Below are 25,539 nucleotides of genomic sequence, written 5' to 3'. Positions count from 1 at the left end.
CTACAGTAGGAGAGAGTACCACAGGCAGCAGTACAGCCCTTAGCTAACACTGTATTTGTCACATATCTAAGAGTAGGAGTATGTTCACCTCAGAGTGAATGTGGACTGTCAGGAGTCTACAGCCATATGTGGCACTCACAACATTACTAACTAGCTACTGCAAATGCTAGATGAACAAATGGGGTGATAAGAGCATTCGCATGCAGATTGTACACGTTTTATCTCTCTTCCCAAATATTTTACAGTATATTCACAGCTACATTCAGGTGTTTTTACATACTTCTTGTTATATTAAACCAATATAGACTTTAAAGTGGGAATATTAAAGCATCCTGCCTTGTCTGTCTTCTCTAAGTATATTTCTTTACTTCTGTACTACAGGGAAAAATCAGGAAGAAGAATGGTTTTGTTTTGTTTTCCCAGTGAAAAACTCAACTAAACTTTCAACTACGTTTTCAGTTCTTCACAATAATACAGTGCAGGCTGAATACAGGTTGTGTGTAAGTTCAAATTTACAGCAAGAGGAAATGCATAAAATACACATGAATGGTGGTTTAGTGAGGTCTGATTTGGTAATGTTTACCTTCTGAAAAGAACTTTCGATAACACAAGATTCTTTCCCATTAACATAAATAAATCACCACCCAAACGTGTAACTCCTGACACAGGATAATTTACAAATGTTCTATTTAAGTAAGGAATAAAACATGACACAGTGTGCTGTTATAGGAAATTAATCAATTATAGTGTGATGTGGCACAATATGAAATGGAGTTAATCTTACTCCCCTGAAGTTGATGAATTTCCTATAACTGCACATCCTGGAATGTTCTGTTCCTCTTATACCACAACAATGATTATAAATGTTAATTTATTAATGAATGTAACATCAGACTTTTTAGCCATTTATAGCTATATTCAATTGTGGAACATCTTTCCTCATAACAGCTGTAAACAGTCATTCTCTCACTTGTAATGGTGGAAAACTTACTGAACATTGCAAACTGACACTGGAGACTCCTTCCAAAAATATCATACAAACTTCTCCTTATGGAAAACTTCACCACATCAGTAATTAGATGCTTTTCTTTGTCAAATGAAAGCATTTTTTTTTTTTAAATTACTATCCTTCCATTATATGGAATGTCCACCACACAAGTTCCTGTGAATGAGTTGTTACTATAGAAATGATAATGTATTTGAATGAACATGTTAATATTCATCTTGCTGATGTTATAGAAAATGAATCACCACTTTCTAACCAATCAGCATTTGACCATTCAAAAGTGCCATAGTATAAACAGCATTATTTGATCACACTGATTGTGTCAATTTCTGTTGGGTCAAGATTTCTATAATAAGGGTAAATTGAAACTCAAAAAGCAGCTCTGATAAAGAAAACTAGAATACAAATGTTTAGTAGCTCAGAAAACAGAAGTTCGAGTGAGAAGATGAAGAGACCTCAATAATAAAATAACTCTATATTATGCAATATTCTTATATATAATTCTGACAAAGTACAAAATTAAATATTACTCTACAAAATAGCTGAAGGACGTATTTATGTCGGAAAGCTTATTGAGGAAAGGGAACACACATTGTGTATTAGTGTCATGGCCAAATGCTTTTGGAGCAGTTAAAAATAAGGAGAAAGAAAAAAGTGAGTTGTAAAAAGAGGACACTGAGACATGCTGGATCTTCACTGGGAAAGACTCAGTTTTGCTCTGCAGATACACGTTTAGGGGTTTTATGCAGTATATATGCACAGACGTTTAATCAGTGGCCTTCAGCTGTGTCTTTATTCTGACAGACAGAAGTAGGTCTCGTAGAAGTCATTTAATTCTGTATAATTTTTACAGAATATTGTCGCGCCATGTTATTATCCATTCTGGGTATGAGTGAATTTTTCCACTGAAGACTCCCGGATTTTGAGTCTGAATTAACTGTTCTGAGTTAGAGTGTGTTTTGCCTCCAACATACACTCTCTCTGCAGGAGAGGTGGACTATTGTATTCACATTTCCTGTGTGTGCCTCTCAGAGTCACAGTCAGTAGAATGGTCAGAGTCATTTCTCTTTGCATGTGTTTGCAGTTACGTGGGCATGGGGTCACACACTGCGAGGTGCCCGCGGTGTCTCGTGGGTCCTACGATTGCGCCCTTTCTTGCTCTCCTGCATGAGCTTCCACTTGCTGGAGTTGGACTGGCTGGTGTGAAGAAGCTGGGCAGCATGTGATTGGCTAGCATGTAGGTGATGGGCTTTTTGCCTCCGCTGCTTCCGCTCTTTCTTCCACACTTGCTCACACAGCTGGTCCACACTGTTAGGGCCGGGCGGGTCGATCAGAGACAGGAAGTCCTGGTACCACAGTTTGGCATGTGAGGAGTGGCTGGTGTCTGAGGGTGGCCGTTGTAGGAGATCGTCCAGGTGATCAGAAGGTATGACGTGGAGTGTCAGCCGCAGGAGTGTCTGGATGAAACCATGTTCCACTGCGTGGCAGTAATACACACCTGAGTCCTTCGGAAGCAGGCTTCGGATTAGTAGACCCTGTTCAGTTCCCATCACTCGCTCGTCTGACTTTATCTGAACACACACACACACACACACACACACACACACACACACACACACACAAGATCAGACTATATGGCTTTATCCTTCTTTCATAGGCATACACACTCACATACGAGATCCAGCTCAGTAAAATAGTATCTTTACTAAGCACATTTGCTAAGGAAGGATTTTTAAAAAATATAATGAATTAATATAATTAATTATTTATACTTTTAAGAGTATATTTAATGAGTATTTAAGTATTTTCCCTTCCTCAAGTAAGCTTATAAAGACAAAAATGCACTTTTACTTATTTACATTCAGCAGTTACATTACATGTTCTTCCTACTATCTTTATTTTATTTCTATTTTATTTTATTTAAGGATGTTCTAATCATTTTGGGTTTTTTTCCTTTTTATTTGGTGCTCTAAGCTAGTAACACCCTCATATATGAGATGGATGAGATCCACTGTTATGATGGATGAATTTATCATTTAGTGAAGGTCCCTCGCTGGTGACACAGTGAAAAGATACCAGACTGTTGGGATAAAAAAATAAAACTGCCTTCCTCACAGGGACCAATCAAATGTCAAAACTATTAGATATGCAGAACTACTGGTCCACAACAAGATACTATAAAAACATGACCAGATTATAGCACTAACTTTCCAGTTTTTGGTTTATTTTCGTACTATTCATACACATTGTTACACACACATAGGACATACTTCTTGTTTGCGGTCCTCGCCATGTTTCTGGAACTGCCAGTAGATGAGAGCACGCTGAGACTTAGGGCTGCACTCCAGGAAGGAGCTGCTGTTCTCCACCCCATAGACCGTCTTATCCAGCAGGGTGCTCTCACCATTCTCCTCGTCTAAACAAAGAGTAAGTGATTCCATTTCAAGACACACAATCCCACTGGGAAATGACCATGTAGAGGGCAGAGAGTGGGATCTGGCTATGCCAATGGTCAGTGTGTGTTTGTGTGTGTGTGAGTGAGAGACAGAGAGAGTGTGTGTTTTTATGAATGGGTACATGTTCATTCCAATCACATTCTCATGCGTTTGCAAGAGGCCCTCATGTCCAGCAGAGAGGATATGAGCTGGTAATTCAAACCATGAGCATGAACTTACAACTACACACACGATTTATTTATTGGTTTTGGATGTTTTGTATATTCATATCAGAGTGTCAGAGTGAGGTTATGCTGGAATCTTCTGCCATTGCCCTTACTGAAATATCATGTATATTTCACATTTGAAAATATGTTTTTTCTGCTTATGTGGTTATGTGAGTATTTTGTGATTACATATTAAAAACACATGAAGATGCATTTCATATGCCCTAAAAATGCACGTAACATCATGTGAACGAGATATGCATTACACGGTCCGTACAGGGTTTCGGGGAGGTTTTTTGTGATTGTTGTGGCAAAAAATGCTTGATTTTGCTGCAGCTTTTTTAAAAATTTGTGATGTAACTTGTGTAGTTGTTTGTGGGTGGGTTTTTTGTGAAAAACTACTTGAAATGGTGAAATTTAAATTTGCATGAAATTGTTTTTCACAGTGACGTTTGTTGGTAAATGAGACATTTTAGCTGTACTCTTGTTCGACAAACTTGATTCGAAGAGCTTTGGCTAAATGCGCATTGTAATGATGTCACATGAGACATCTTGGCCCAAATCTGTGGAAAATCTGCATTATGTTACATTTGCCAGCTCCTTCAAATATTGCAGAGTTCTCTTGATTTTGCATTAATTTCTAAGATTGCAAAATCCTGGAGGGACTTATTACATGTGAAAAGTCCACTACATGTGAAAAAATGTCTGAAACATAACACATGAAGTGTCCAAAAGGGTTTAAATTTTACACGGGTATCATGTGAAGTCCATGGGACTTTTCAGTAAGGATGTAACAAAGTGGGTGTGTGTAACAAAAATAGTCTGACATTAAAGTCTGTGTGGTCCCTATGTGTGTGTATTTCTGTGGCTATGAAAGACATCCGTTGTAGTTAAATATACACCTTAAACATGCAGTTCCGCTCAGTTAAATTTTTATTTTAGTCCGAAGGTCATAATTGTGGAGGCTGTAAGCCAATTAAAATTCTCTTTAAACCTTAATGTCAAGCCTAATGAAAATTCAAGGTTTATACTCATTTAGGTAAAGTATATGGTGTGTGTATGACAAGGTGACGAGTATAGTGCTTTGTGGTTAGTTATAAAATGCTGAATGAGGGTTTGCATCTTAAATCTGCAGCTTTTACCGTTGTGCTGCAGGTCCGAGCACTGAGTGAGAGGGTCTCCGTTCCTGATGTCCTGGCGCCGAGTCCTCCTACACACACACACACACACACACACACACACACACACACACACATATGTGAGCTACACATATGTAAACATTCACTAAACACAGGCATTTTATATTTGTCAGAGTCCCATAAGTCCTTCATCTCTAATGGATTAACATGCAGAGTAAATTGCATCTAATATTAAGTGTGTGTGCCTGTTGAAGCTCCAGCCTATTTAATTTCTGTAATATAACACTACTCTAGTCTTTGCTCTTTCTAAAAACATGGCAATCAACATATGTCCTGAATCTGTCCTGTACATACAAATCTTTTCCAGGTTGTTCATCTTTAATAATGTAAGCAATAAGTATGCAAGTATGTTTCCCTCCTAACATGAAATAAATAAAGAGCCTGTTCTGTCAGTGAAACAAAAGCTCTGGTAATAGGAACACATAATTATACAACTGGCCAAACAATAATAATAAACATTTCATAATTGTAGGTTAATAGTCCACTTGATAACTCAATTGGCATAAACGAAAAGGTCTTGTATATAGTTAAATCGCAAAAGAGTAAACCACTCGATAAGATCCAACAAATAAGAAATGCATCCAGGCTAATGGTTTGGTAAATAAAAGAATAATCAGTGTTAATATTTAAATAATACCAGAATTTTCACATACATTCTATTCTGTACATTTGTTTTTGGGTCAGGGCTGGTTGGGTAAAAAAGGACCAATAACCAAACAATGGTTAAGTCAAACATTTAAAAAAAATGATGGAGGTGTCATATCCCCATCAAAGAAACATTCTCCTTACTCTGAATATTAACCACTTTGTCTCCACTCATCATCACTTCCTGCTCACAGATTATTTATTAAAGCTTATTCAAACTAACTGTGAAGTCATGTCAACACCAGCATTTGTATAAAATTTGAATGTTCTTGAACCTTGCCTTGAGTTTTTGGATTTTTCATTGTCTGGATTGATCATGAATTGCGGCTTTTTACCTTTGCCAATATTGACACTGATTTTTGGGTTGTTTATTGGATTTTGTTAATAAACCCCCTGCACATGGATTTTCACACATCTCCCAATACCTGTTTATTACACAGAATTTACTTTTCATCTCCTGATAAGGACATCTGGATTATGACTTTTTAAGTGATATACATAATTTAAGACTAAAAAAAAATTCAAACAAGGCATTTGAAAATAACATGACACACACACAAAAAAAAATCTGTTGGATTTATCCATTTATAGATTTGGGGAAAAAAAATCACAGCACCACTTGATTTCAAATGTCACATCCCCTGTTCTGTTCCACCCTGTCAATGCAGGTGTGTTCAAATCTCACTACAAAAATAGTAAGTGAGCACTGAAAGGGAAAAAAAATGGCTTATGCCCAGTAAAATTAACAATACACTGCTGTTATAGCAACACCTGAACCAAAACCGAGCTCTTTATGTAACCTTTTTTAAGGTTGACTCTGGACACATTCTACAGAGCTCTTTCATGCACTGTTTATATTCCCCTCCTGCAGTATAGCAGAGCTGTGCAGCAGCACACTTGCAGTTTCAGGCCAGGTTAAACAAGCTGTGATCACCAGTTGGGAGTACCTCTTAGCGGTGGGGAAGTATCGGGAACACTGCGAGCCATCCCAGGCACAGTAGGGGTCTCGTGCTAGACAGCATTCAGCACAGGCCTTGCCGTAAACGTCACAGCGGTGCAATGGCATCTGGGAAATGCCGATATTCGAGCCTAGATAGAGCTGTTGCTGTAGAGAGACAGTTTAACTTCTCAGAGTTATACTATACAGAGTATATATATATATATATGTGTGTGTGTGTGTGTGTGTGTGTGTGTGTGTGTGTGTGTGTGTCAGATCTCCAGATTGAGTTTGGTAGGCTTGATGCACATTTTTTTTTTTACATTTGCTTGAGTTAATGTTGTTTCAAAGAGAATTTAAGGATTCTGTGTGCAAGTACACTGCTGTTTAATTATAAACTAAGACAACCTCTCAATGTCGGCTTGATTATTCACAGTATGCAGCGGAGCAATCGCAGCTGCAGACACACACTCTCTATCTCTATGTCAGATAAAGAGCACTAAGAACTTTATATTTCTTTGCAATTGAAGTCCATTTGTGATTCAATGATTAGGGTGCCATTAAAATAAAGGTATTTTAATCACAGATAAATATTCCTTCACAACATGTTGCAAAGTTGAATTAAATGAAAAATGAATTAAAACATTAACAAAACCTACAGTAATTACTGTAGAAACCATAGAATATATAATTATTAATATACTTTAAAAAGTTAATTATTTTTGGAGTAGTGCACGAATCCACGTAAGATCACTTGCTTGAAACATCTTTTTCCATTCATCAACCATTTTTGTTGCATCCCACAACATGTACTCTATACTGTTATTAAATATACTGTATATTCACCGTCTAGGAAATATCTGAAGTATTTAACAAGTCACGTGTTCAACAGAAAGTGGCATCATCTATATTTCCTGAAGTTCTTGGGAAGAAGAATTTACTTTTCTTTAAATTACAGACTGAAAGCAAAATTCCTTTTCTAAAAATACATTTTAAGTAAATCATTAGAACGTCCTTAATGTCCTCATGTCATTAGCATGCATGCTAGTTAATTACATTTTGTGTATTTGTGTATATAATTATATGTTCGACCCATTACTTTCAACGCTGTTACTCAGCCACTGTCACCACAGAAACCTTGTAAAAATAAATAAACGAAATTGTTGCCTGAGATGGGTTTAATACAATTTGTATGGTTAAATGCATGTTTTCTTTAATTGGATGTTGAAAAAATTATACAAAATAAAATAGCATTTTTAAGTGTTGCAAGGCCTAAACAACGCCACAACCATGGAATCACCCCTTAACACAGTAAAACTGTAAGTTATGGAGAGAGAGTTACACCATGAGGTAAGAGCTATGTTGAGTATTTTTGTTGTAAATGGCAGATCCAGTAGTGTTCTATCACTCCTATCAACAAAGCTCTCATGTAACTTTGTGGCCAGCTCTTCCATTGGACTCATTCTGTCAACCTCACTTACTATTATAAAATACTTCCTTTACTGCTATATTTGCAAATTATGCGATTACAGTAGGGCTTTTGAGCCATGGCAAATGTCTGATAAACCTTACCTGTTTGGTGGAAAGCTCCATAGCAGTTATAGCTGTGGGTTCCTGCAAGAAAAAATAAATCAACATTCAGGAATTGAAACGACGTTACACATACAACAGATACCATGCTATATAAATTGGATATAATCCAGGAATTGTTCAGACCCTAAAAACAGTCATCTCTTCCAATAAAACTTCCTCAAGGTCATGCCAAGTCCCTCTGGGAATCGAGACCACCTTAAGAACTGTGCCAAGATCTGAAAGGATAATAAATAACCTGTTAATAAGAACAATTTTATTGGGTGCTATTAACAATGAGCGTGTTTAATTTTATTCATACTACAATTACATATATACTGCATATAATACTATATGCTATATTAGTATACTAGACTATGCTATATTATACTTTATTTTTGTTTTTTCATCCTGGTTTCATCCTTTCTAAGGAGTGTGCTAAACATTCTAGGAATGTGTATCTTATTTATAACTTTTACTATACTATACTATATTATACTATACTAGTGTAGTGTGTTGTAGTGTAGTGTACTATGCTACAGTGAGGGAAAGAAGTATTCCTGCTGATCCCCTGCTGATTTTGTACGTTTGCCCACTGACAAAGAAATGATCAGTCTATAATTTTAATGGTAGGTTTATTTGAACAGTGAAAGACAGAATAACAACAAGAAAATCCAGAAAAACGCATGTTAAAAATGTTATAAATTGATTTGCATTTTAATGAGGGAAATAAGTATTTGAGCCCCTCTCAATCAGAAAGATTTCTAGCTCCCAGGTGACACTCTTAAAGGGAGTGCTCTTAATCTCAGCTTGTTACCTGTATAAAAGACACCTGTCCACAGAAGCAATCAATCAATCAGATTCCAAACTCTCCACCATGGCCAAGACCAAAGAGCTCTCCAAGGATGTCAGGGACAAGATTGTAGACCTACACATGTCTGGAATGGGCTACAAGACCATTGCCAAGCAGCTTGGTGAGAAGGTGACAACAGTTGGTGCGATTATTCGCAAATGGAAGAAACACAAAACAACTGTCAATCTCCCTCGGCCTGGGGCTCCATGCAAGATCTCACCTTGTGGAGTTGCAATGATCATGAGAACAGTGAGGAATCAGCCCAGAACTACACGGAAGGATCTTGTCAATGATCTCAAGGCAGCTGGGACCATAGTCACCAAGAAAACAATTGGTAACACACTACGCCATGAAGGACTGAAATCCTGCAGCGCCCGCAAGGTCCCCCTGCTCAAGAAAGCACATATACATGCCCGTCTGAAGTTTGCCAATGAACATCTGAATGATTCAGAGGAAAACTGGGTGAAAGTGTTGTGGTCAGATGAGACCAAAATGGAGCTCTTTGGCATCAACTCAACTCGCCGTGTTTGGTGGAGGAGGAATGCTGCCTATGACCCCAAGAACACCATCCCCACCGTCAAACTTGGAGGTGGAAACATCATGCTTTGGGGGTGTTTTTCTGCTAAGTGGACAGGACAACTTCACCGCATCAAAGGGACGATGGACGGGGCCATGTACCGTCAAATCTTGGGTGAGAACCTCCTTCCCTCAGCCAGGGCATTGAAAATGAGTCGTGGATGGGTATTCCAGCATGACAATGACCCAAAACACACGGCCAAGGCAACAAAGGAGTGGCTCAAGAAGAAGCACATTAAGGTCCTGGAGTGGCCTAGCCAGTCTCCAGACCTTAATCCCATAGAAAATCTGTGGAGGGAGCTGAAGGTTTGAGTTGCCAAACGTCAGCCTCAAAACCTTAATGACTTGGAGATCTGCAAAGAGGAGTGGGACAAAATCCCTCCTGAGATGTGTGCAAACCTGGTGGCCAACTACAAGAAACGTCTGACCTCTGTGATTGCCAACAAGGGTTTTACCACCAAGTACTAAGTCATGTTTTGCAGAGGGGTCAAATACATATTTCCCTTATTAAAATGCAAATGAATTTATAACATTTTTGACATGCGTTTTTCTGGATTTTTTTGTTGTTATTCTGTCTCTCACTGTTCAAATAAATCTACCATTAAAATTATAGACTGATCATTTCTTTGTCAGTGGGCAAACGTACAAAATCAGCAGGGGATCAAGTACTTTTTTCCCTCACTGTATACTACACTATATTATACAATATTTTTATTTCTCCTTTTATTTCACTATACTGGTTCCATCCTTTCTTTGGAGTGTCTTAAAAATACTCAATAAAATCTTAATCTTAATAGTACTGTTGTACTCTACTACACTACACTATGCTACACTAAATGACACTAAACGATTCCTTTGTTTACACGAAATTCTCTAAGATACTATATAATATACTATATACTACTGAAAAATTGTAGAATATACTATATTATATTACAAAATACTACACTCAAATTATGAAGAAAATGTATATTTATTCTATATTAGTGTAATGTGTTGTATTGTAGTGTTCTAAACTATACTATACTATATTATACTATACTATGCTATACTTTTATTTGCTCTCCACCATCCTGGTTTGTCTTAAATACTCCTTGAAAACATATCTTAATATTTTGCTAAGAAAAATACTATACTATACTAAACAATACTACACTATACTATTGTAATGTGTACTATATTATACTATACTATACTATATTATACTATACTATACTTTGCAAAGAAAACATGTTTATATATGAAAATAAAAACACAAGTGAAATAAAGAATTAGGTATAAAATTGCACTTTTTAACACAATATGAGCATGTGATCACTGACAGCATGGTTATGATAGTACAATATATCCTCTAATCCACTAACCTGTGCCAATGAACATGACGTCATACTGTCCGTCTTCTGCCTCCACTCGGTCCACAACGATCTGTGTGAACTGGTAATCCACATCAGTCTTAATAATGATTGGGCGGTTGTTGAGGGGTAGCACTGGGTTGTACATGGCTGGATGACTTCGGGCAAAAGTGATAACATCATCAGGTAGATCTTTTGTGGACTCAAACCCTCCAAAGGTTTTGCTCGGACACTGTCATGAGAACGAAAACAAGAGATAACGATACAGTGTATTTTCCTGAGCTCTCCCTATGTGCCAATTTAATTATAAATTGATGCTGTCTCACCGTGCCAGGGCGTGGATAGGGCACTCTGCCTAGAAAGGGCACCCACTGGTAGTTGGGCCCATCTCTGTGAACGTAGGGACCCAAAAACACCCTCCTTACATCAGCCATGCTGTACATACACACTGCTGAGCCTTTAAAGATATTACTATAAAGCAAACACATACAGAAATCAACATGTTTGATGGCAATCAGAGTCAGTAATACCCAGATATACTTCAGGAAAACGATATCATTAAGTGTACCTGGATGTTGTGAACACTGCATAGATGATAGGATTCTTGGAGTCCTTTGAGCTCATCAGAAAGACGTCCTCTGAAAAGGAAAAAAACAAGATCTGAGTTTCATGGACATTTCGCAATCACCCTCCCTCTATCTCCATCCCTCACTCACTCACATACTCGCTCATGCATACAGTTGCAGAGACAACTTACGCAGCTCATCAAAGTGTGTGTCAATTCCGTTAAGGCCTGGCACTGAGCAGATGAGCCGAGCTTTCAGGAACGTGGTCCACTTATTCACCAAACTCCTGTGACCTCCAAAGTCGTTCTGTTAACACAAACATGGAAAGGTTATGTGTAATGACTTTCAAATAATTACTGCTGGTTTCGAAACTAATGAACCGAAAGACAGGGCCATAGCTGGGCTGTTTGTCTTGTATTTTAAATAATTAACATAATTATTGCATTGTTAGATGAAATAGCATAGTTTAGCATAGTTTATGAAAACTAGGAATCCTGACAGTAAGTAGTCAATTAATATGAAAAGTCAATTTATTTTGAGAGCTAGATAGGTGTGGTGGATACTTAAACTTTAATAGTTAAAAATATAATTGCTAATGTAGGTTTAATGCTAATCAGATTTTCTTCAGAAATATGTCTATATTTCAGTGCTAGCTAAAGAAAAAAAGAGTGTTGGAATCATGAACATATGTGTCTACATGTGTATATACATAAACTATATACTAGAGACATGGACCTCCTTATCCTGCACAGGGTCACGAGGAGCCTGGAGACCATCCCAGAGAACTCGGGGCACCGGAGAGGGGGGGGGGTCGGGCGGGGGGTGGGCTACAATGCATGTCTTTGGACAGGGGTAGGAAACCAGAGTTTCCAGCGGAACAACCCAAAGCCTGGGGAGAACATGCAAACTCTGCGCACACACAGGGCTGAGGGGGGAATTGAACCCCCAACCCTGGCGGTGCGAGGCAAACATTTGTTGTGATTTTTGTGATAATTGCAAAATTCTAATATAATTATTTTGTAATTAAAAAAATGTTTTTCCCCATAAATCCTGCATACCATGGCATACCATATGTTCTAATTAGGGCCATACTTTTAGATGTAGTCCCCCATGAATATCTGTAAGCAGTAAGGGCAACCATGCCCAGGTAATGCTTAAGTTTGCAGCACTTCACATAACGGAAGTAAGTATGCATTGTATGTGTGTGAAATAGCTGTAAAACTTTAAAGCAGTACAAAAACTCTGCCATCAGCATTTATAATATGTTGGTTGGTGGACTGATGACTCAAAATGACTGCACAGTGCTCAGAGATGGACTGGTGTCTCATCCAGAGTGTATCCAGTGTTCCTGGGATAGCCTTTGGATCCACAGCGATCCTGACAAGCATAAGCGCTTACTGAAGATGAGTGAATGAATTAGTGGCATCGAGAGGTGTACTGAACAAGTTGCAAAAGCTCAAAACATTCTCTGACATCTTGAAATAATGAGACAATTGTGTGTGTGCTGGTGCAGAGTGGATTCCAGTCATGCCAGAATGCCAAGCGGCACATAATTGTGAACACCTTTCTCCCGTTCGCCGCTCTAGAGTTCCACTTCAACTAAGTTGTACGTGAGATCCACAGAGGAGCCTTTGTTTCAGCCTGCTGATGACTCTGGTGACATTTCAATCTCTCTTCAGCTTCTTGGTGGGCGGTGAGATTGGGATGCAAGAAAAACACACACATCGCCAAAGAAACTTGGCCTCTCAAGCTACCATGCCTACTGTGTATGTGTGTGTGTGTGTGTACATACAAGCATGTTGACATGCATGTGTGTATAAGATACTGTATCAACGAGTGAAATATTTGTCTATGTACCATTTTTATGTGCATGTTTGCAGATCTGTGAATGTGTGTGTTATCTTACTTTACACAGCTGTCCAATTCTGGCATGTGTGGCTTTGCCAGTTTGCTCTCCATCAATGGCGTTCTCTCTGAAGAACATGTAAATCTTGTCATCTTCAGTGTTATCGCTCTCCGGAATGAGGTGGACGCTTACGAACCTTGGTTCTGCACACAGACACAAAAAAATTAATTTTGCATAACATGGAGTGGATTCTAGACCACAGTAATTGCTTTATTAGGGTTCTGTTAACGAAAGAATTAAACACTTTGACGTTATTGGCAAATAATCAGCAATGGGGTGGTGTGATGCAGTTCTCAAATTTGATTGATTTCATGGCGTTTTTTTTTTTTTGTTTTTTTTTTGTGTGTGAATGTTGCAGCCAAAAATGGTTGATTTGGCTGTTGCTTTTTTTTTTTAATTTGCGATGCAACTTGCAAAGTTTTTTGTTCTTTTTTTGTAGAAAACTACTTGAACTGGCAAAATTGCAACTGCACCAACTTGTCTTTCGCAGCGTTGTTTGTTGGTAAATGAGATCTTTTAGCTGTACTCATGTTCGACATAAGTCACATGTTTGAGTTCGACATGTGACTCAAAGAGCGCTTTGGCTGAATGCCCATTGTGATGACATGACATGACGCATCTTGGCCCAAATCTAATAATTTTGAAAAATTGCATTGCTGATATTGCGGAATTTCCTTGATTTTGAATTCATTTCTGCGATCACAAAATCGTAAAAAATCCTGGATGGACTGATTATTTTTCAATAACAGCACATCCTGAAGTGGTTTATACAGTATCCCTTATACTAGAGCAATTCACCAACAAATTTATTTTTATATATTGATGAACATCATAATTATTTATCCATTTACAGATACATTTAATGTCAAGCAACTTCACCAATTTGTCCAATCAGAATCAAGAATCCAACAGTGCTGTGGTGGTATTACTAATATTATTTACTGCATTAGTTAAGGTTAACCAATTACACTTACAGCTTATTATACAGTTATACAGATTAAAGCATGTCTCACCATTGAGCCACCGGGAATCATGCTGCTCTGTCCTGATTGGATGATGCTTTCCTAACGTTCGGAAAACAGCAAAGTCTCGCCCCATGAAGTCGGCTGCTGTCCCAGAATAAAGCTCACCATCTGTCAATCATATGCACTAAAGGTCAAACAAGGGTTATGGCAGAGACAGGAAGAGAGATAGAGGAATGATTAATCTCAGGTAACACTCAATGTGTTCATCACCTGACTATAATTTTATGGAAAGAGTTGTTGTTAATGAAAAGGATCCTGTGGTGAAGAAAGTGTGTGTGTGTGTGTGTGTGTGTGTGTGTGTGTGTGTGTGTGTGTGTGTGCGCGTGTGTGTGTGTGTGTGTGTGCGCGTGTGTGTGTATGTGTGCATGCATGGATGTGTATGAGTGACCTTTAATCTGAGTTGAGAGATTTAACAGAAGAATGCTCTGCAGGTAGAGTACAAAGACAAGAACAGTCTGATCTTTTCATCCTCTTAGAAAGACTGTTAATCAGAGGTGTTGGGTTTCTATTAAGAATAGTCCACATTCACACACTCATGCAAGCACACACACACACACACACACACACACACACACACACACTCGCAGCATTCTACCTCTACCTCAGGTATACACAAACATACACGCACCAATAAGTAGTGAAGCAGTCATGAGTTTGGGGTCATAGGGGCTTTTCCCTCGGCCGTTCTCCAACTGTGACGACTCCAGTCTGAAGATGTTGTCCTACATCGAAACACACACAAACTCATATTGTAATAATGAGCAAATTGTTTCAACAGATCACTAGATGGTGAGTTTTTGTCTGAGAAACACAAGTCAGGAGAGAAAAGGAAAAAGAGACAGTACATATACTGACCACTTTTTTAGGAACACCTGTACAGCGGATCATTCATGCAATTCATGTTGGACTTGTAAACTTTTTAAGACTTTATTTTTGCATGAAATTCAGGAGATTAGACATTTCTAAAATTCTCAAACCTGCACACTGACACCATCAACCAAGTCATGGTCAAAGTAACAGAGTCACACAAAGTGGCCAGTGGGTGTATTTGTCAGTCAGTTTGAATATTTTGAATATTATCGCAGTGTCCTGTAACTAATGATTTATAACACATATATACACAATGTACAGTGTTGAGGCAAAACAACAAGACTAAAGAGCAGTTTCATGACATACAGTTTAGTATAGTACAACAGATTTGTTATAAAATAGAAGCCAGTGAATTTAAGTGATTAATTATATTGCATATACTTGCAAGGTAAATGTTCCTTATGTTTCTGTGTTCTTACTCTACTGTGTATAATTTGTCTTATAATAGGCAGACTGTATTGATTGGTACAGGTTGTTGAGTGTGTACTAATTAGTATTTATCTTCTTTTTTTCCCCATATGCCTGTGTGTACGTGACTGGATGTAATGGACTTATGTAAATAATGTGCTTATTTGGTTTGCTTTCACTCACTAAGGTCTAGTGTGGTCAGTGGTCACAAATGTTCAAATCAGAATGCTTTTCGTAATATTTGCTGAAGCAGTTATGAATAAAATACATAATTAGAGGTAAAACTCCTTAAAAAATTTGGACCACCAGGACAAAGAGGTGTCACTACTACCTTTAAGAAATACATTTAAAAAATAAATAATCGGGGGATATTTACCTCTGGCCGTTTGCCCGCCTCCACATAAGCACAGGCAGGGTGGAAGGCTCCAGTCCCACATGCATACAGGTGAGTCTGATTAAATGGCTGCAGCACCTTTATAAAATTTGAGCACTCTTTCTGCAAAGAGAGAGAGAGAGAGAGAGAGAGAGAGAGAGAGAGAGAGAGGTTTGATATGCTAGATTGACAATTGCATGTTGTATGAGTGTGTAATTGATGGCTCATCTGCACACACACAAGTACAGAAGGCAAAGAGGTCAACTATATGCTATGCAACATCAGCTTCATTAAATAGACATTTAACAAAGCAGTTCTACTGAAGCCAGGTTTAGATTTATATTCCTAATAGAAAAGAAGACAGTGACAAGGAAAAACTCCATGAGATGACATGAAGAAACCTTGTAAGAGGAGCCAGACTCAAAAGTGAACCTTTTGGGTGACACCAGATAGTGACATTATAAATCATTACTCTTGTTCAACTATAAGGTTGAACGGATGTTCAATGTGAACATATTATGAATAAGAGACCTGGGATAAACACAGGACAGTCTTTATGGTTACAGCAGCAACAGGAGTAATTTTTGTGGGTCATGTTCAGAACCATATCTACTCTTTCCACTCGCTGGGTAATTTGGGCAAGTCTGTGTTTGTCTGCTGTTATATGGATGTACTGTAGATGCATCTTGCATGGCTCAAACCTACACAGATGTACCAACACTGTGCACTTACAAGATCATGTTACAACAGCTGTAACCGTTTTGAGCAGCGTGTGCAAAGCATCAATAGGGACATTAGAATCCAGAGGTCCCCTGTGTTTGTGTGTGTGTGTGTGTGTGTGTACAGGTCTGAACAAGTCTGACAGTCACCCATTATGGAAAAGCTTTTTCAGATAAACACACACGGGTCTGTTACATGTTAGACATGTTTCAGTGCTGCTGTCACATACGAGCCTTACTTTTCTAGCCTTGTCCCTAAAACATGCAGCACACTGAAGCATGAAGATGAACATGCCCCTCCTTCACTGTATCATGTTTGGTTAAAACTTATTTACTCTAATGCTGGGTCACCACATGACATGTGACATCTGACATTTATATGGGTTAGGTTGTGGCTGTTGTTAACAAAAACAAAAGCCTCATTGAGCGTGTCTTTAGGGAAATGAACAAGTGCTGTTTGATATTTTGTAGGGTTTTTTAATGTTATATCAAAGATGAGTCTGTTTGAGTCCATCATGATGCACATCAGTTGTTCACCTGGCTAGCTAGCCCACTCAAATTCACTCGCAAGCTACATAGCAAGACGTAACAATCCTGATATAATTTAAATTTGGTAATAATGTTTAGTTATTTTAGATTTTCTGAACATACATTAACATTCAGCATTTGGCAGATGCCCTTATCCACAGCGACTTACCGTTATCTCATTTACACAACTGAGCAGTTGAGGGTTAAGTTGGGCCATGGGTATAACCAAGTATTCTTTGGGGGGGTTGTGTCCCCCCATGTTGAGGAAATACCAATCTGTCCCCCCCCCAATATATGGTGCAAAATATTTTCTATATGTCCACCTTTAATGAACCCTGCCAACGGATCTGTCTTTTCTTCATCTATTCTATTTATATATGTCTATTCCTTCTTAATATATTTCTGTTTGTTAAGGAAAATAGATGTGTGCCCCACCTCCAATTGTACACTTGGTTGTGTCCATACTCAACACAAGTTCATTGATATATTTTAGCAGCTCAGACTGTAAGAAATGGAGACAGCAGCCAAGCGTAGAAAAGTGCAGCAGAACATACGAGCTTTTTTTCCAGACAGTAAGTAACTAGATACCTAAAAAGTAGGTAACCTTAGCTTAGTATAGAAGGCATCATACCATGGCTTGGTTTGTCCGTTCCAGTTTTTAAGCATTAACATTACATTCACTTGCATATCCTCCTGCCGAGTTTGTTGTGAACCCTCACGTTGTGACAGACTGTTATAAATACGAGTGAAAGTGAGGAAAGTTGCTCAGCATTTCGTTCCTTTACACTACATTTCAGCTAAGGACAACTAAGTGATTTTACAATTATAAGGCTCAGCATAATGCTGAGGTGTGCTAGCTTGGCAACGAGAGATATGGAACTAACGTCTGAGTTGTGGCCATATTGTAGTTATCCATTTAGAGCTAGTTATGGCAGTTTGTCTTTAGAATTAAGAAAAGAAAACTCCAGTACCCTTTACACAGCTAATGTTTCAGGTTACCACTATATATTGTTGTACACTTTGTACACTTATTACATAGCAAGCTGAACAGCATGATGACATTAACATAATAAATGACACCAGTTACACAAACAGAATATTCAGTTTATCAAATTAAAATGATCATCTAAGTCAGTCATTGCTCTTCTGGGAAAATAATGGTACCTGGTCACAATGCAGGCAGCACAGCATTGCTCGAAAGCATCCATGGGGAAATTGTATTTATAACATATATAGTGTTGAATTTAGTTTCATAGGTAGCCATCCTTTCTGAGTTTGTTTAAAAGTCATGTTTAAATGTTAGCGTGTGTGGTTTGCCTGCACACATCTTAGCTAGCCTCTACTTGGTGTGGTAGGTTTCATGGTAGGTTATGGAACAGAGAATACATCTGCCACAGGACGTCCACAGCACGCCACAACTTCCCCATGCTGTGGGAGCTTCCATCACTCAGAATCACGTGAATTCAAATGGTAACTGTAATCCTAAAACTATGTTCTAAATATGTGAATTTTCAGTATCAAACTTTGGATGGGGGTTATGCCCTTGAGTTGGGCCTTGCTCAAGGGTCCAGCAGTGGCAGCTTGATGGTGTTGGGATTTGAACTCAAGTCCTTCTGATCAGACGTCCAACATCTTAACCACTCAGCTACTACTTCCAAAAAATAAAGAGCTAGAAGCTAGATGTTTGATCATAAGCTTGGGTTGCTGTCTGTATGGGATTGCACATGCTCTCCCTGTGTCTGCATGGGTTTGTTATGTGTACTCCGGTTTCCTCCCACTTCCAAAAAATATTCATGTTGGTGAATTGGCTACTCTAAATTGCCCCTAAGTGTGAATGAATGGTGTTCATGGTGCACTGTGATAGACTAGTGTCTCATTCAACGTGTATAATGCCCAGCGTTCCCAGGATAGGCTCTGAATCGACCCTGACCAGGATAATGCAGATTCTGAAGATGAAGTAAGTCTTCTTGTGTTTTGTTGTTAGAACACTGGTGGTTCAGTGGTTAGGGCTCTTAGTGATTGATAGGAATGATTTGCTGGGGCCTTTAATCATCAACTGCTCAGCTCACTTGTAAGTCACTTTGGATAAAAAAGAAAATCTGCCATATATAAACAACAACAAAAACACACTAAAACTTCTACTTACCTAATTACAGCAGACAGATTAACTTGCATAAATTACATTTTGCCATTTCATTGTGTAGTGCACAAGTGCATATGAACCCTAAGTGGAATTTAGTTTTGCTCCTCATGCATCAACCCATTTCTTGTTATGTATTCGTCTAGTATCAACATTACTACAAACAAAATTATCATTTTAATCAAGCAAGTTTATTTCATTGAGTGTCACACAAATAAAAAAAATAAAATAAAATAACACTATCATCAACCCCTAAGCCTCACCTGAACCATTCACTTTAAGCTCAAGTTAGCTCATGCAAATTCATATGGATTTGCAAATGTAAGACCATTTTGGTAACACAGTGGCTCATTTGTTATGACTTTGTGAGTGGGCCTTTCTCGAGTACCTTTATATCGTGTGGTTGATCTCCTTCTTGAGCATCAGATGAGTGGCTCTTTCATGAGAGCAGCTGCTCTATGTTTTCAGCAGCTTTTCAGTACCCACAAACTTGACATTGTTCCACTTCAAGGAGTAACTCAGGCAGTCATTCTCATTTTATCAGCGCCCTCTTCACACGAAAGCCATCTTTCACCGAGAGCCCTCCAATCACAGTCACCATGTTTACATCAAAATCCCACACACAACCTTGTACTGCTATTCAGATATGTAATACTGGAAGTTTACTAAGCTCAAAGTTTCATTGTGGTGGTAATGGGGTAGAGGGAGGGAGCAGGGCGAAGCTATGGCTCTTGGGTTCAGTGGAGTGCCTCAGGCATTATTTACGATGGAATTTAGATGAGCCAGAGTGATAGTTATATCAGGAAGTAGTGTAAACTCCTGAACAGTGCTGAGCTTGTAAGGGCCAGGTCTTAACTGGACTCTACAGTTAGAATGCTTGGGGATATGGGGATATTACTGTAGGAAATAAAGCCTTTGAGAAATAAAGCCTGATCATCATTTAGACTGACAGTAAATTCTAACTTTCTTTCTGATTATTGATTCATTCATTTTGGATTATCATGGTCGGGAGCCTATCCAGAGAGGGTGTGAGTTGGGAATACACTCTGTATACTAGTTATAATTTTTTATTTTAATAATTTCTAATTTCTTATCTATATGTGTGTGTGTGTGTGTGTGTGTGTGTGTGTGTGTGTGTGTATATATATATATATATATATATATATATATATATATATATATATATATATTCACTTTAATTTAATATATAAGATTTAGGTAGACTTTGGTAGATTTTGGTATATACAGTAATATGAATTATGCTATAAGTTTGGAAAAATTATGGAAAACCATATTTGTCAGTGTTATTCAAGTGTTTATATATATATATATATATATATATATATATATATATATATATATATATATATATATATTATAAAGAAGTTGTTTTTTAGTCATATCTAACACATTTCCACAGACTGTTGAAGCACACACACTTTTTTTTTGTATAATGTGAAAAAAAAATATTATGAAATATTCTGTGACCCAGTTGGATATGAATTATTTCTCATGTTGGCAAAATCAACACAACCAATGTGGTCTCACAATTGCAAATTGCTAAAATCAATAAAATGAACCATTAGCCAACTATAAAAATGGGCAAATGGATAGCGGCATTATAGGTGTGGTTAGTAGTCATAACTTTTTCTCTAAAACTTAAGTAAAACATTTTAATGAGACAATGATTAATATCAAATAAGAGTAAATAAAAACTTTACTAAGAACTATGATTTTTCTAAAAAAAATTAGAATTCATATTAATTTTGCATGTGACCCGTTGCAGCAAACATTAAGACATCAGCAAACTCACCTGGACATCTTTTCCAGCCCACCTGCACTCATCCCGATGTGACGAAGATGGAGGCCAGGATATCTATCAGAACAAATGAAACAGAATGACAGAGTAAGAGTAGTTATAAAACACTTCATTTATATGCCTACTCATAGTTAAGTCACTACAGAGGGTATAAATAATGTAAATGTGTGTGTGTGTGTGTGTGTGTGTGTGTGTGTGTGCTGCAGGAACAGCGTTGGGTTTCTGTCTGTGAGTATAATATGCTTTCCATGTGAAGGTGAAATCTATCAGGCTGGTTTTAAGTCTCCCAGTAGAGAAGAACAGACCAATGCTTAGTAATCCAACCCCCTTCCTGCCTCACAGCTGTGAAAGAATGAGACATTGTTTAATTAAATAAACTTTAGCCAGGTGCAGGTGTGTGAGCTAAAGAAGCAAAGATAAATTATAAAGATAAAGATATGACCTGATGATTCTTAAAAGGTGTTAATTTTTCTTGTGAATTTAAAGCCAGCAGCATGTTTATGCACACACACAAGAATATATTTTAATGTCCTTTATATAGTATGCAATACTTGTCTACTCTTGATACAGGGTACTGAGACAAGATATAGTGATAAGAGGGGAATGAGGATAACACTGAAATCTGAGCATAATTTCATATAATAAGGCACTTTCAGTTTTCAGATTAAAATCACCATATCAGTTCTAGTCACAGTTGAGGTCATAAGTTTACATACACCTTGCAGAAGCTGCTAAATGTTAATGATTTTTTTTTAAATAATAAGAGGGATCATAAAAGTTGCATTTGTTTTTCTATTTAGTACCGCCTTGAACAAGCTGTTTCACCTAACAGATGTTTATATATAGTTCACAAGACACAATAATAACTGAATTTACACAAATAAACCAGTTCAAAAGTCCTATCACTGTGTTTATGTTTTGTGATAGTTGTTCATGAGTCCCTTGTTTGTCCTCAGCAGTTAAACTGCCCACTGTTCTTCAGGGAAAAAAAAAAAAGATGTATCGCGACATCATATAGCCTCTGTTGGAAAGGGGTCAAATATGCAGAAGAGGCTGAAAAAACAAAGAATGTGCAGGACCTGGAGGATTTTTCTGAAGAACAGTGGGCAGTTTAACTGCTCAGGGCAAACAAGAGACTCATGAACAACTATCACAAAACATAAACACAGTTGTTGATCTTCCAGGTAACAACATACAGTACTAAGAATCAAGCATATGTAAACTTTTGAACTGGTTTATTTGTGTAAATTCAGTTTTTATTGTATGTTGTGGATTATATGTAAACATGTGTTATGTGAAATAGCTTATTCAGGGCAGAACTAAATAAAAAACAAAATGTGATTTTTGTGATCCCTCTATTTTTTTTTTTTTTTATAACTAACATTTAGAAGATTCTGCAAGGGGTATGTAACCTTTTGACCTCAACTGTATACCTCATGCCATGCTTCATCTAGACACTCTTAGGAATTCAGTTATGCCACACAACACGGCTTGTTTTAGAATGAATGCAACTTGAGATTAAAAGCAGACATGAGGTAAAGTTGATGTCAGGACCAGGGTGAGAACAGTGAAAGGAAGAGTGGTTTTACAGGTTCTTTAACCCTATAAGACAATCCAGATGAAATTTAGCACATCACTGCTACTTAACAATGCTTCTCTTTATTGAGCTAGAGAAACTGAGCTAACTGGTGAGCCACACTATGTCAATGTGAAGGGGGGATAAAGAACAGTTTATCTTGCTGCTTAGGGATAGGGATTTTCTGACAAGATGTTCCTTTAATGATTTGTATATAGATGACTTTTCATTCATTCATGTTCAGGAACTACTTTTAATGGTCAGGGTGGCAATGCATCTGGAGTCCATGTGGGTGCTATGTGAAAATACCACCTGTATCAATGCACTTTCACAAACCCATTTTCACCTAGGGGCAATTTTATGTTAACCAATCCCCCTATTGACATGTGAAGATGTGAGAGGAAACCCACACAGTCATGGAAAGGACATGCAAAACTCTACACAGACAGTAACCCAAGCTTAAGATTGAACTGAAACACCACAATGTCTCCATATATAGCTCTTATCCACCACACTGTGATCCCACATTCTATCATTATTCATATCATCATCATTTCCATTGTGAAATTATGTGTAGCAAACTAAGTATCCTGTTTCACCTCATATGCGAATGTAGTACAAGAAGCACCTTGCTGATGAAATGCTTTTGTCTGAAACGTCCTGTTTCTCTAGAAACTTTGCGTACCATGCTGAATGTACTACACCTACAATTATTACTGAAGTTCCATCAATAATACCACATACAAAAACTTTAGAATAAGACATTATCCAGGTATCCCTTATTACACAACAACTTCCAGCCAGCGATGGTGAGGCAAACATGTGCTGAGACACTGAAAGCCAACCTTTTTTCAAACTGCTGCTCATGTTGCATCAAAGGCAGTTAACACACTTGGAGGAAAGTACAATCCCTGTTCTGCATGCATGAGCTTACAGATTGTTTAGTGTTGCTCTGATTGACAGGAGCACAGCCTGAAAGCACGGCTCTCTTGACTCCAGATGGCTGTTGCATTGTCAGGATTCAAACTTGCAATCACCCAATGATGACTGCAAACCCTATTCAGTTGTGCCACTCAATAAGAGGTGTTTTACACACTTATATATAAGTAGCAGGAGCTACATATTCTGTCATATATGTGATAAGCTTTATAGTAAATTTTGCAAGCATAGAGTTCGGTCTTTAAACAAGAGTGCCATCTTCAATGTCCTTACCAATTGCTGGTCCATGTTGATGTCTATCAGATTGAATGACAGGAGATGGTCCTTTGCTCCTACAAAGAGCCGACCCTTCTCTTCATCCAGTAAAAATGTGTGGTAGGCTGAGCTGTTGGCCAGTCCGTTGAAAGTAAACAAGTTGTTCGACTCCAACATTTCTGTGGGAAGGAGAAGAGAGACTGTTTTATTACTAATAAAAAATTACAGTCTAAATATTTGCTGTGGCTTACAGTTCTATGAAAACGGTTTAACCAAAGACTGCTCATCTTACTTCACTTTTTGTATCATATCATTACAGCCATTAAGTTTGAAAAACCATTGTTCATAGCTGTAGACATTTTCCAACCACACGTCACCACTAAGGTCTCCATGTTTGTGAGAAGGCTGTTAGAGGGCAGAAGGAGACTTAAAAAAAACTGAGGATTTGGCTCAGTCACAGAACACTTCTGCACAGTAGCTAGCCCTCTTCTTTTACTGCTGATGGTGAGCATGACGCGTGAGTGTGGTTTTGGCCATAATAATGCCGAGATCACTGGCTCAGTTCCTTGTCTTTCCATTTCCTTTCTTTCTCTATCACACACACACACACACACACACACACATAAAGGGAGAAAGATATCTGCTTGTCTTTGGTGCTGTCTGTGTCATTCATGCTTGGTGGAGCCGAGAATTACGTAAGTAGAGCCATGTGGCCTCTGAAAGATCAGTGCCAGTTTAAGTTAGGGCCAGGGCAGTTCTGACATGATTTTTGGGGACCCTTGGACAAGCCTTACTACAACCGTGTGGAGCATATACATACATAGCCAAAATAGCAGGAAACCAGAACATCCATCACTATCATACATAGCTAGAACAGCATGAAATAAGAAAATAAATAGTTACATTAGGAAATCAGAAAGAAAGAATGCAGAAAGAGCAAGAAATCAGAAAAAAAACATATTTAGAATAGCAGGAAATACAAAATGACAAAATAAATAGTTAGAATATTAGAAAATCAGAAAATACATAGCTAAAATAGGAGGAAGTAAGAAAATAAATATCTAACTTAGCAGTAAATCAGCAATTAAATAGCTAAAATATTAGGAATAATAAATAGCTAAAATAGTACTAAAATAAATAGCTAACTTGCTGAAAATTATAAACTAATACTATAATATGAGGAAATTAGAAAATACACATCGAATTAGCAACAAATCAGAAAATACATAGCTATAATAATTGGAATTAGGAAACCAAATAGCTAGACATACAGAAAATCAAAACATGCTTGATTGGATATAAGAAAATGAACAGGTATTTAATATTAGAAATTCTGAAATATATAGCTGGATTAGCATCAAATCAGAAAGTACATAGCAAGCTTATTGGTAAATCAGAAAAGAAAAAAAAACCTGCTACTATAGCAAGACAAAAAACAAATAGATAGCTAGAATGTTAGCAAATAAGAAAATCTGTAGCTAGTAAAATAGAAAATAATAAAGTACACAGCTAGAATATTAGTCAGACTATGCCTTTGTAATGCATAATGTAAACAGACAGGTGTTATTGATTTAGAATGATGATTTAGAACGCATTATCTGCATCAGAATTAGTTT

The 25,539-nt window shown here is 37.7% G+C and overlaps 1 protein-coding gene across 1 annotated transcript in view; it reads right to left on the bottom strand.

The window, feature by feature from the left end:
- Positions 1-1,932: 1,932 nt before the first annotated feature.
- The window catches only part of sema3ab (sema domain, immunoglobulin domain (Ig), short basic domain, secreted, (semaphorin) 3Ab), a 40,872-nt gene continuing 17,265 nt past the window's right edge, over positions 1,933-25,539 (bottom strand). Inside the window, exons 2-17 of the mRNA XM_053623499.1 lie at positions 23,942-24,102; positions 21,148-21,210; positions 15,951-16,070; positions 14,925-15,018; positions 14,285-14,404; positions 13,272-13,414; positions 11,557-11,671; positions 11,368-11,437; positions 11,126-11,270; positions 10,812-11,031; positions 8,166-8,257; positions 8,022-8,063; positions 6,460-6,617; positions 4,811-4,878; positions 3,277-3,422; positions 1,933-2,577 (exon numbers count right to left, since the gene is read on the bottom strand). Coding sequence (XP_053479474.1) covers positions 2,107-2,577; positions 3,277-3,422; positions 4,811-4,878; positions 6,460-6,617; positions 8,022-8,063; positions 8,166-8,257; positions 10,812-11,031; positions 11,126-11,270; positions 11,368-11,437; positions 11,557-11,671; positions 13,272-13,414; positions 14,285-14,404; positions 14,925-15,018; positions 15,951-16,070; positions 21,148-21,210; positions 23,942-24,102 — 2,228 coding nt within the window. The 3' untranslated portion in view covers positions 1,933-2,106. The remainder of the gene's footprint in view (positions 2,578-3,276; positions 3,423-4,810; positions 4,879-6,459; positions 6,618-8,021; positions 8,064-8,165; positions 8,258-10,811; positions 11,032-11,125; positions 11,271-11,367; positions 11,438-11,556; positions 11,672-13,271; positions 13,415-14,284; positions 14,405-14,924; positions 15,019-15,950; positions 16,071-21,147; positions 21,211-23,941; positions 24,103-25,539) is intronic.

The sequence above is a fragment of the Ictalurus furcatus genome, chromosome 4 (genome assembly GCF_023375685.1).
Source record: "Ictalurus furcatus strain D&B chromosome 4, Billie_1.0, whole genome shotgun sequence".
Taxonomy (NCBI): domain Eukaryota; kingdom Metazoa; phylum Chordata; class Actinopteri; order Siluriformes; family Ictaluridae; genus Ictalurus; species Ictalurus furcatus.
Note: the sequence above shows the minus strand (reverse complement) of the source record. Positions and strands in the feature narration are given on the sequence as shown.